Below are 13,331 nucleotides of genomic sequence, written 5' to 3'. Positions count from 1 at the left end.
TATCAAACAAAGTCTCGGCAAAAGCCCCTTGATCTGACACCTGAATCAAGTGGAGAACACCTCAACACTGAGGTAGCATGCAATATGAAATCTCTCTGACACTTGTACCTGACAATGTGCAATGCATAGACTGCCCCTGTGTACTCAGCAACAACACAAATCAAAAAGTACAGACACCAAGAAGAAAATCTTTTGAGCACTGTCAACAATGGGCAGTTAGGGACCGAGTAAACTCGATGCGCCCTGACCAAGCGTGGCTCAACTGAGATTTTCAAAGTGCGTACAAAGAATGTGACCTGCAACAAATGTCACCAAATGCACTGCGGAAACAAAGCAAATGTGTGCTCCCTGGCTACACACTGCCTCAAGGCATATACTGCAAACACATCTAGGCAAAAGCCCTTTGAAATGGTCACCCAAAACTGAGAATTGCACTCAGTAAATGCATAGAAGCTTCTGCAAAACAAGCATCTGACCTTCCTGAATGACAAGTAACTGCACAAACACCACCACTGTGGCACAAGTCACCTCAAGCGTGAGTGACACGAGAGTACCTGATGTACCTCAACAAATGCACAGTATACTGCTAGAATGTTTCAAGAATATTCCTCTTCCAATCAGAAAATGTGATGTACTTTTCAGTACCTGCAAAGTACCTGCTGTACTTTTGTCCCTGCAGAGTACCTGTGTACTATCGGTGCATGCTTCCCCCAAAAAAAAAGTCGAGATTTTTGCAGCACAAAAAAAATTTACTGTACTTCTGTACCCTGCTGTCGACGCCAACCGTACTGTACTTGTAGGTGGATGAAGGACTGTCGTACAAAATGCCAAGACTCCCGTACAAAGTTGTACGGCAGTCCGTACGACTGTACGGACTGTCCGTACAGCTGATGTATGAACGGCTGCAAAAAACACAGCAGCTATGCTGCTGTACTGCAGCAGCTTGACGACGCCCACGCCCGCAACAAAAGCCTGCAGGCCTACGAAAAATGCGCCGCCTTAGATCTGCCGTACGAAATGCGATGCCCTTGGAGGTGACCCGCGAAATGCGCCGCGCAGAAGTCCTGCAGCCCGCGACCGCGCCTTCACTCTGATGCCCTCGAAAACGCGCCGCCTGCGATGCACGCACCCGCGACCACGCTGTCGCTGCGATGTCGAGCCCGTCCGTACGGTCGTACGGACGACGTACGGCCGTACGGATCTGTCCGTACGTCCGTACGGTACGGATGAGGTAGGCAGTTGAGAGGGGGAGAGAAGGCTTGATAGGCTCTGATACCAGTTGTGAGGGGGAAGAGAAGTTGGAAGGGAGCAAGAGAGTGAGAGTGAGAGAGAGTGACACTCTAGTGCGGGTGTGAAGTGATAGTGAGCCACACCACAAACTCACTTATGTTTTATTAGGATTAGGTTTACCCTATGACTGTCTTAAGACAGTCATAGGTGTCCTATCTTTAATTCTTTAATTAAGGGTTGGCAATGTGCCTTTACCCCCAACAACCTCATGCTGATTTGCAGGTTTCTCTTCCGGCACAAAATGATCCCACTACTCATGATGCAATCATTGAAGAAACAGCTGTCAATAGACAACAAAGGCAAGTTCCCAGATGGCTTCTTGATACATTGACGGACAGCAAACAAGATCAGCCTTTTGCTGCCTGCACAAGATCAAGGAATAGACAGCATGGTCACTTTCTTGAGTTTGCACTCCTTGCTACAGCTTGCAATGAAGAGCCTTTGTGCCATAAAGATGCTTTTGACAGCAAAGAGTGGATGGATGCAATGAAAGCTGAGTTACAATCTATTGCCAAAAATGACACATGGGAATTGGTAGATCTCCCTCCTGGCAAGCATGCCATTGGAACGCGGTGGGTCTACAAACTAAAAAGGAAATCTGATGGCAGCATAGATCGATACAAAGCCTGTCTTGTTGCAAAAGGGTATGCCCAACAACAAGGCATTGACTTTGAGGAGACATTTGCTCCCACATCCAGGATTACTACCATTAGATGTGTCATTGCCATTGCAGCCCATCATCATTGGCAAGTGCACCAACTTGACATTAAGACCGCTTTTCTTCATGGGGATCTGCAGAAGAAGTCTATGTCACACAACCTCCTAGCTTTGAGGTTGTTAATATTGAAAATAAGGTATGCCGGCTTAGAAAAGCCCTTTATGGTTTGAAGCAGGCACCCAGGGCATGGTATGCAAAAATTCATGCACACTTACTATCCCTTGGTTTTTAGAATAGTCCCACAGAACCCACTCTTTATGTCCGTGGGAGTGCATCTGATTTTTTAGTGCTGATTTTATATGTGGATGATATGCTCATCACGAGCCCAGATACTCAGCAAATTGCAGCTTTCAAGGCTGATTTGCAGCAGATTTTTGACATGTCAGACATGGAACGGCTCCATTATTATTTGGGATTTCAGTTTGCTCATGTTGAGGGGGTATCATGATGTCTCAGTCCAAGTATATTGGACAGCTCCTTGACCGTTTTCAGTTTGAGGATTGCAAGCCAATCTCTACTCCAGTGGACCCTAGCTTCAAATTCTCAGCTCATGATGGGAGCCCACCATGTGATATCACTCTTTATCAGCAGGCTGTTGGATGCCTTATTTATTTATGTCACACCAGACCTGACTTGCAGTATGCAGTATCTCAGCTCAGCAGATTCATGCACATGCCCAGTTCACAGCATAGGCAGGCAGTGAAGAGAGTCTTCAGATATCTCAGAGGCACTCAGGATTTAGCCCTCTTCTATGGTGATCAGGGTTCACTTACCATGCATGCTTACACAGATAGTGACTGGGCAGGATGTTCCGACACCAGAGTGTCACATACTGGCAATTGTTTTTTGCTTGGCAATTCATGTATCTCTTGGCTCAGCAAGAAGCAACCAACAGTTGCCACGTCTAGCTGTGAGGCTGAGTACAGGGCAGCTTTCACCGCTATAGTAGAGTGTGTTTCGCTTCGACAGTTACTTACAGATCTTGCTATTTGCCAGACAACCTCCACTATTGTCTACACTGACAGCCAGAGTGCTTTCCATTGTGCGTAACCTAGTGTTTCATACGCGTACCAAGCATATTGAAGTTCACTATCATTATGTTCGAGAGCGGTTGTCAGCAGGAGACATAGAGTTGTCCTATCTTCCCACAGAGGACAACATAGCAGATATGTTTACAAAGGCACTTCCTCGTCCCAAATTCGAAGTCTTCCGACAGGCTTTACACTTGGTTGCCTTTGTTACATGATCTGACATCCCTTGTACATTCATAGGTAGCTATATCCTTTTGGATGAACATGTGCCACCATGACCAAAAAATACCAAGTATTTTGAGACATTTCCAGAGTACTTCAGCCCATCCCATGGAGGGGGGTTTGTAGGCCATCTTCTGGTGGTTCTAGTGATGCCCTATAGGCCATGGTATGTGCCTTGTAGGCATAAATGTAGGCACTTGTAGTGTTAGTGCCTTTTAGGCCTTAGTGTCCTATGTGACACCTAGGACACTTAGTCCTAGGTCTACGTACAAGTACCTTGTACTTATATTTTTTCATTATCTAAGATTTGACGTGACAGACTCTATCGACTCTTTGTAACCTGCACTCTCTCTTTGCCTATCGATCCTACAATTCAAGCAGGTGTACCTCAAATTACAAGTTCTGAAAAGTCGGGACTCCGAGAAGCTCGATGGTACAAATTATCCTCTTTGGAAGATAAAGATGATCCGAAACCAGCTTACGATAAGGATGATCTAGGAGATTACGACAAAAGTGGAGCTAAAGATTCATGATTCCCCAAAGGACTCTCTTTCAATGGAGCGACGCCACGATTTGTATTCCTTCTCGTGCATTGTTAACTCAATAATATGTTTTTCATACCTTGCATGAGTTTACGTAGCTACTTGCCATATCTCCTTTGGGGTCTCACTTCCCTGATACTATAATTCTTTGACCTACAAATATTAGGAATATGAGTGCTATTGTGAATTTTTGTGTACCATGCAACAGTTTACGTACTCTGAACTTATTACTCACCAAACCTCGTCTGGGGTCACTTGATCCTATAATGCTTTAAATCTTCTCGAGGAAGAAGAAGGTAACTTTTTGACTAAATTTTTCCAAAAGCATGCAAAGTCTTCACACCTTAAATTGCTTTAGTCTTTCTTCTCAAATGGGGAGGAGTGCAAATTAATGAAAACATGATACAACTTCAAAACAATGAAAGAGGTAGTCAGCATTCTTTGCAAAAGTTCTTGTGAAAATAAATAATATTTCAGCACAATATCAGCTCCATCAAGGTTGTTACTGTAAAAAATAATTGTTTCAAGTTATCGTTAGTAATGAATGGTTTATTCGCCTTGAAAACATTACCCGCTTTATTGATGGGCACTGTGAAGAACCAGAACCCAAGGTAGTGGTGACACCAGTGGATCCTGATGCAGTCAGAGTATGGGCATTACATGATGCAGAGACCCTAGCCATAATGATTGGTATGACTACAGACTTGGTCCTCCTGCATATTCAATTGGCGGACACAGCGTTTCAAGCATAGACCACTCTAAAGGACATGTACGAGATCAACAACCCAGCTAGAATCCTGGACCTCAAGACAACTCTACGAGGAGGGGGAACTCAGTACACGATCACATCACTAAGATGAAGGTAGTAAAGGTGGTAAGGGATATGCTGTCAGCAGTTGGTCAACAAACTGATTCAGCACGGATAGCCAAGCTTTTGTTTGGCACGCTCCCCAAGAGCTGTAAAGGTTCTATGACAACCATTATTGTAGGGCAACGGTCAGCACTAGTCACATTCAAAGAGCTAGTGCCCCTACTCTGCAGGAAGAGTTTCCAGAGAGGAAGTTAGAGGGATCCGGTGACAAAGCCTTTATTGCACAAGACAAGAGCAAGGACACAAGAAAGGGCAAGCCTGCCAACCACAAGCCCAACAACCACAAAGAATTGCGAGATGGACCATCAGTTGGAATGGAAGACATTCGACTCTATCAAGCCAAGGCAGACACATGCAACTAAGCCTACTCCTTCGGCACTTGCAACAGTAGAAGACAACAAGAGAGAGATCTGGAATCACAAGTATGGTCATCTTAACTTCAAAAGCCTCCAATTGCTTCAAAAGAGAGAATGGTCATTAGATCGCCCCCAGTACACTTAACATTCAAAATCTGTGAGCCCTGCATGAAAAGAAAACAGTGTAGGCAAAGATTTAAGAAAGGAGGTGCTTATAGATATCTAGAAACCATACATGTGGATGTTGGAGGGACTAGATAGACTCAATATTTAGGAGCAGCGCCATATCTTGTTGATGATATCCTAGAAAGGTCTGGGTACATTTTATCAATTAAAAGCATTTGGGCGTTTTCTACATTTCAAGAACATGGAAAGAGAAACAAGAAAACAGATTAACACTCTCATGTCCGACAGAGAAGCAAAGTTATTGTGAAGAGAACGGCATACAAAAAAACTTAAACTTGTTCACACTCCTCAACGAAGTGGAGTGGTGGAGAGCAGAAACAAGCCAGTCACTCAATGTGCCAGGAGCATGCTCAATGCAAGGCAACTGCCCCAACTAAGTTTTAGCTGAGGTGGTATTTACAGCAGTGTATAGGTAACTGCCCCTACTAATTTTTAGCTGAGGTGGTATTTACAGCAGTGTATTTGTTGAATAGAAGTCCCATTATGCACTTCAAGGAAAAACTCCAAAAGAAGCATTTACAGATAAGAAACCTGACGTCTCACACTCAGTTTTTTGAATGTACAGCTCATGTATACATCTTGACAAGAAACGAGGAGAAACGAGGATGAAAAATCAAACAACAACTTTACATTCATTGGATCTCGTGATACAAATAAGGTCACCAATTGTATAATAAGGAATCCACAGATGTTATCATGAGTAGGTTGGGTTTGATGCAATGAGTGGGAGATACATGCCATCCGATCATCACATTCAAGCGGATTCTCTAAGAATTGAGAATGAAGAAGAACCATAGTAAATTATAAATCCCATTTGTAAAGATCAAAGAAGAGAGGGATCAGCTCAAGAAAGAGTACCTCCTCAATCGCCAATATATAAAAGAACTTCACACGCTCCTCTCCAGCTTAGTTTCTTTTGGGGATGCACCAAGGACCACTAGTTCCCCTATGTAGGGAAGGGCTTGGATCGCATGATCTATTAGCTTTTGGTCTCATAGGCCCTTTTGATGTTTTGTTGACATTGACAGATCTGTGTCTGTGTTAACTATCTTTAGTATAAAAACGTTTCGACTGTTATGCATAAGTGCATGGTGACTCGTCTCACATGATAATGAGCCGAGGAATTGATAATGTACTATTCATCACAAGCACACATGAGACCAAGGTTTTGTTCGCTGTTCTTCTTGTTCCAATCCTTGCAAGAATCTTGTTTCCATTCAAGCAATCAATAGGAATTGAATGAATCTGGAATATCAAGACATATGGATTTTAGATAAAAACAAAAAAGTGGCCACACCATCATAAAAGGGTCTCGAAAAAATGATGGCATTAACTACTTAGGCATACACCAACTCTAGCAAGCTGTGGCATGGAGGCACAGTTCACACTAGGGGACCTTCCATCCATGTTCGTCAGACCAGAGGCCCGACCCACAAGAGTGGTGACAGTGGCACTTGTTTGCCGCAGGGCCATAGCCAAGAGATCACAGCGGATCTCACATGTCGATAGTCACCAGTGAAATATCATAGGTTATATGCCACCACATCAGCTTTTTTTTTCTTAGACCTGTTGGTAGGGGTATTGTGACACAAGGGGGTGATATAATCACATTAAGAAAAGGATTGAGATTGGATTTTCCACCCATACTCAATCTGGGATGGTCTGAGTTGAAGAGGGATTGGTTACCCCGATTCACTCATATTGTCCCCCAAGTTTTTTACTTGCAGTATACTTTGGTGGTATGGGACACTAAGTATGTTACATCTAAGATTCTGTGATGTGGTGGTATAATCCAACGTGATGCAGTACAAGTAGGATGAATTCAATTGGGGGCAAGCTGATTAAACACTTTACAAGGACTGACTAAGATCTTTACCCTGAGAGAAGCCATGTGTCTTTGGGTTCAATCCTGGAGCTCCATAGTCTATACTCAATCTCAGAGAGGGTTACCCCATCTGATCGTCCACCGACCAGGCTGGTCGGCCACTTGCTGGCTGAACTAACCGGCTTAGGCCAGGCATTTTTAAAGGTCCATGTGCCCAGCACATGGGCTGCTGATGCAGTCTGCAGACCCCGCCTATATGCTGCTCCAGGAGGCGCCTCCAATGCTGTGCCATATCATCCTGCTGCATGGATTCCAGGCCACGTAGGTCCTCTGGTTTTCCCCCCCCCCAGCCCCCATAGTCTCCTGCCCCCTTGTCCCCTCAAATCGGGGGCTCACAGGTGGGGCAGTGACATTCTAACAATAAGTGCATGATGATTTCTCTCACAGACAGAAAAAAGAGTAAGCAAAAAACGTGAAATATTTTCTGACTGGATAACTCCTTTCCAGATTAAATTTGCAAAGCGAGGAGCCCAACAAGAAAAAAAAATGTGGTGGTGCTATTTCTAACCTGTGCCATCGGAAAGGCAGGCGACTCATAAGTCCAAACATAGTCATCATTATTTACTTTCTTTGGCGCTTCAGATATACAATCCAGAAGTCCACTCCAGCGTGACCGTGGGGACCGTGAATAGCCAAACCGAAAGACAACTGACTTAGCTGAATAGATTGGATCATCAGGCTGAAAATAAGCTGATAAGAGAGACAAAAACATGAACATGAGCATAAGTGATAAGAGCTGACACGCACAATGTAAACAACAAAGAATCACCAAGCAAAATTTACTCACCGAGAAAAGGTCGAATTTTCACTTCATGTACAACACACAAATCAGAAACAAGTCCGTATGTCAGGGTCTCTGGCACATCAGGATTGACTTGACCTCCACTTGACCAATAAGACGGTGTCTGTCCATCTGAATACATGGGCCTTGGAAACAATGTCTGAGCGATGCTCTCCGTTGGAAAATTGTCAGTGCTTGAAGCATTCAAAGGCTCACGTATGCAGCTCTTCTCGGAAGGACGACCCTGAAGCTCACAAAGCAACTGGTTATACAAACGACTTTCTTCTGAACTCTGCAGAGATGTCCATTGGCTTGCCCCTAATGCACTAGAAGAGCACTCCTGTCTACCAGAGTCAACAATGCATTTGAATTTTGCAATCTCAGGAAAGCACTTGATGCACATCTGTCTCCAAAGGCCACCTTCAGAAACTGCATAAATAGAGGAAACACTTACTTTCAAAGAGTTTTGCAGAATTAGCAGAGAAATTTACATGAAAGACATCAAACCTAACATTGTTTGACGTAAGCATCCATTTTGTTGAAATCACTGCAAAAGATGTTGATGGACACATGCAAAAATTCATAGTTCATAAGGGAACACAAGGAAATGGACTCCTCCCAAAAACCTTGCAGAAACAAGACCATCATGAGGCCTACATATTGCTTCATGTGCACGTGTGCAAGTGGGAGTGGGTGGGTGAGCGGTGGTATTTTTGCTAGCTGCTGCTTTTCTCTTCTTTTTCATTTTTCCATTTTTTCTTTTTGAAGGGCAGGAGGGGGGGAGGGGAGAGGAAGAGAGTTTGGGCCAAAAGCAGGGGTGGAATGGTACCATGAAAGAAGAAAGGGAGTTGCAGAGAGGATTAAAAACTAGAAGATGGTTGTTCGACTTTTCCTCGGCTGGGAGAAACACCAGAATTGCTCCCAATAGTTTCCCGTAACATAGTTCCAACACTTCTTTTTTCTTTCTTTTTTGGGCATTTTCTATTAAGTATGACCAAAATATGTAGAGACAGCATCAAATCACCATACAAAATCATGCGGAAAAAAAGTGAGGCTGTCATAACCAATTTTCCAACAGGCCATGTCTTGAAAGGTTTGAGAAGGACTGGGCTACAGTTTACAACTACAATTCTATGATAGAAAACATATTGCTGAACATTATTATTATTCTTTCTTACATCCAACAAATCCTATATTGCATTAAAAGATATCGAGAAACAAAGAAAAGTTACCGTAATTACGCCATAAGCGCGAAACACATGCTGCATGAGCTAAATCGGTTGGAGTATCAAGAAAATTCAGCACATATATGATAGTGTCACTGTCCAACTTTTGAACAGTGTTTTCATATGTATCCCAAGACTCGCTTTCTGGCTCTTCCATTGTGCAAAGTGAAAGCCTGCCACAAAAACACATTTTCAAGGGAAATTAGACAACATTAAATCAACGTGGGCTTCTTCAGTTGTCAAATACATGAAAGTAGCAGAATCAACCGAGACAGCAAACAAAATGCATGACTGTCACATTTCAATTGGAGAGGTGACATGACTTTGAAGGGACTGGTTGACAGAAGCCTTTAAAGGTACCATAGCATTATCTATAGTTAACCAACTTTGCATGTGAACAAAAATATAGGAGGGGATTGCGTGTGAATACATGTGGATTAGTTATGACGGCTGGTTTGCATTCTTCCGTCTTGAATTTCTTCAGTAGTTCCCCTGTGTGCTTTGTATTGAGGCAAATGTGTTCTCATTGTTGCCAGTGATGATCAAGTCACTGACAAAGTCGGAGTTGCAGAGAAAAACAAATCTTGGAATACCAATCTACGTGCTTGTTTGAACTCATTCATTGATTTGATAAACTTGCTTGCTTTTCTTGGTCTGTCTTCACAATCATTGTTAGCCGCCTCATATACACCTTGTCTTCTTGCTCACCATCTGAAGGCTGATTTAACATCCATCTTATGGAGCCTCCATCCATGCTGGACCACCAAGGCATTTGCAACCCTCACTGTGTTGTGCTTTGGCCCCAGTCCAGATGTTCAAATTAGTCATGACTTCCTTCCTGTGTTTATCTACACTGCCATCTACCTTGGGTTGACCCATGTGCAACCCACAAGAATTTTGCCTGAAGGCAGGTGTACCACTTCTCATGTTTCATTCCTCATGATGGCATCATACTCAACATGCATAACATTCAAAGTTAAATTTTCTGCCTCTTTGCATATTTTTGGCTTCACTACAGTTTTGTTCAAAGTACCCCTAATTTGTGCTGGCCTGTAACTCTTTCATGGGTGCTCTCAGGCATCTCCTCCAAACTTGAGACTTCCATGATCTTCAAATACCAACTAGGCAGCCAATCTAGCTGGCTGTAACTCTCATTCTGCATAACAACTCCTAGATGGCAAGAAGTGCTCAAATCTGCTAGAAAGATCAGTCGCAAGTAGCTAGACATGGGTTTTGTGCAAAAACACGCACTTGGAAAGTGATAGGGAGAATGATGGAAGTAGGAGGTGCAAGAAGGTCGCCTCAGCAAGCTCCAATTACTAAAAGATGAACAACTCAATGAGAGCCATGAGAATAAACTAGGAGTTCAAGGAAAGGTAAAACCTAGAAGGCTATCAATAGCTAAATCTTAGCTTTTACTTAAATCAACAAGCTGAATTGATAATTGGGAACATTTTAATGCATATTAATTATAAAGTAAGCAATCTGACATAAATAGGGGACATTCAATTAGCTGATTCTAACCCCTCAACCTATGTACACAATTAATTAAAGTCGGGCTAGAAAACTCAGATTGAACCTAAATTTTTGCCACAGGAGGTCTTGATGTGATGTGATGTGCATGTGCACGATCAAGGTGCTAATTTAGAATCTTGAGCAATCTCTCAAAGGGATGAGTGGTTCCAAAGATCACGACTCCTCACCGTTAGTGCACACCGACTAGACTAACCAAAAATGAAAAGTAGAAGACAGTAGAAATGAAAGTCTTTATACCAAAAGGTTCTAAGACCATAAAAATGGCAAACATCACAAGTCACCTTCTAGTTCTTATAATCTTTACATGATTACAAAGTACATAAATTATTCTGTTGAAAAGATCCGGTCACGCTCAACAGTAGGCATAATGAGATCTAGGAGATTCATAAAAATCAAAAAGGGTAATGAAGGTCGTCCACTGGGGCCTTATGCTTGCTGGTGATTGAATTGGTAGGGGTTAGAAGATGATATACTTAAAAAGCTGCCAGCATAATTATATTTCCTATTGTACAATGAAAGGCTTGGAGGTATGAGCGTATGTGGGCTGGCTGGCCTCTAAAAGTGGAGCTTTTGTATCCCATGATCTTTGGATTTGTTTCATGACAGAGGCTTGCCCAGCCACAGCTATGCTACCACTGAAAATTTCAAGCAAGGTTCTCAAAGTGGCCTTTTGGATACTACAGCTTTCAATTTGAGCGATTTCAAAACTAAAGAAGCAAATTTAAATTGTACAGTGATAATGGGTACTAAAAGTTCATGGTAGTTGGTAATCTAATAGCTATGATACACGAGATCCACATCATAAAATCAAAAGTTTAAACGATACATTTCCCAAAAATCCCAAAATTTCGGTCCAAAATATAGCATGCTTGCCCATTCCTAACCGTAGGAATAGTTCTCAAAGAGAAGACAATTATACAGAACATCTGGTATCCTCACGCTGATGCATTACAAAACGATGGCCACAACAAAACAGAATGACAAACTACTTTCATGAGTAATCTAATAAAACACTGGCCATCGTGTATGTCTTCTCTAATTAGGTTTGATGTTGCATGCTTTCTTCGTGCTGCTTGAATGACTTATAATCTGCTCCATTTTTACAGCACAATAAAATAGAACATGCAGTATTCTAACGTTTATATTGCTAAAACGCTCGTAGCAATCTAACACAATCCATCAACGTAATTAAGTGCAACAAACTTGAAGCTCCCTAACTAAAAAGAAAGGATTGCAACCAGCACTCAGGTTCCCTCTGCTATTGCAGACGCCCTCTTCTTCCCTCCGCTAAAGCACCAACTTCGCAGCTTGCTCAAACAGGCAAATTCTTGAACATTCACCTGCGAATGATGATCAATTCATTTCACCTACAGCTAGCTCAAATGCCTACTAACCCTGTCTGAAATTGATCAGAAAATTGCAACGAAAAGACAGGGTTCTCTTCAATGCTCCTTGGCCAAACGTAGAATGAATCCTTCCTATATTGGGCCATGTTTGATGAAAGCTTAACTACCGACATATCAAGACACCACTATCTCTACCATTTTCCCCTTCTGTCCAAAAAAGAAATGCATCATATCCGCGTCCAGGCGCCAAAAGTTGGAGTGACGAACGATGTCAATGACAGCCACGGCGCAGTAAGTCAGGGATGATCCGACTACGTCACCGTACCATCGTTAAACAGCCAGAAAGCTGAATTGCACCGTGCGGTGCTTTGCAAAGAGCGACCAACCCCGAGAGAGTCCGAAACTTTCGGGGCAGTGTGACAGGAGGCGACAAACCCCGACCCATTTTCGGTTTCAGAAGACGACGAACACCAAATCCGACCTCACAAACAGCGAGCGTGCAAGACGCCGAGCACCGACCCATTTTCTATGACGGAAGATGACGAAAACCAAATCCGATCGCAACATGAGCAGAGCACTGCCAAACAGGAGAACCGAAATGCATCGAACAAGATGCAAGGAAAGAGAAGAAAGGGAGAAAGTTAGAAAGGCAGAAGGGAAAGGGGAACCTGTGAGAAATGGAGCTGGCGGTAAGAGAAAATGAAACAAGATGGAAACCACCAAGACTATGGAGATGAAGAACACCTCTGGCTAATTTCTATACAGAGATGTAGGAAAGGCAGACAGTTAGAAAAGGAGAAGGGAAAGGGTTACCTGTGAGAAATGGAGCTGCCCTTTCAGAGAAAATGAAACAAGTTGAAAATCACCAAAACCATGGAGATTAACATCACCTCTGGCTCTTTTCTATACACCTTTTCTTTCTTTCCTTCTTCCTTTCTTTGTGTTTTTTGGGCACCCTGCCTGCCAGGGAAAGGCTATTAATCCTTTTCTTTGTTTTGAGATGATAAAGCTTCTAATTGTGGCTTGCCGGGTGGCCTCTTTGGAGTGGTAGTTTGGTGATTTTTGGACACGTGCAAACGTGTGATTGGCTGTCCGCCGCTGCGATTTTTGTCCCCATTTTTGTCCCCCTTTCTCTCTCTCTCTCTCTCTCTTCTTCATCTTCTTGCTTGCTATTTGTGTCCCCATTTTTTTCTCCCCCCCCCCCCCTCTCTCTCTCTCTCTCTCTTCTTCTTCTTCTCTCTCTCAGCTTCCAAGGCAGGCCTCATGAATGTTTTTATTATTAGCACTAGAATTGAGTTGAGTGGAAGTTTTGTGATTATTCTTAGTTTCTTAGGAATTTTT

The 13,331-nt window shown here is 42.9% G+C and overlaps 1 protein-coding gene across 7 annotated transcripts in view; it reads right to left on the bottom strand.

Moving 5' to 3' along the window:
* The window catches only part of LOC147903448 (F-box family protein), a 31,615-nt gene extending 18,688 nt beyond the window's left edge, over window positions 1-12,927 (bottom strand). For 6 of the 7 annotated variants that reach the window (XR_015543695.1, XR_015543693.1, XM_087399036.1 and 3 more), the window contains exons 1-4: window positions 12,804-12,927; window positions 9,115-9,281; window positions 7,889-8,311; window positions 7,610-7,791 (exon numbers count right to left, since the gene is read on the bottom strand). Coding sequence is in view for 4 of the 7 variants with exons in the window: in XM_087399036.1 (XP_087255162.1) it covers window positions 7,610-7,791; window positions 7,889-8,311; window positions 9,115-9,265 (756 nt within the window). In the remaining 3 variants the exon portion in view is untranslated. The other variant, XR_015543694.1, reaches the window with a different exon arrangement.
* Window positions 12,928-13,331: the final 404 nt, after the last annotated feature.

This window comes from Dipteris shenzhenensis, chromosome 3, assembly GCF_047967505.1.
Source record: "Dipteris shenzhenensis isolate YYH24624 ecotype China chromosome 3, Dip_SZ_1.0, whole genome shotgun sequence".
NCBI lineage: Eukaryota > Viridiplantae > Streptophyta > Polypodiopsida > Gleicheniales > Dipteridaceae > Dipteris > Dipteris shenzhenensis.
This window is presented reverse-complemented; position numbering and strand designations above follow the sequence as displayed.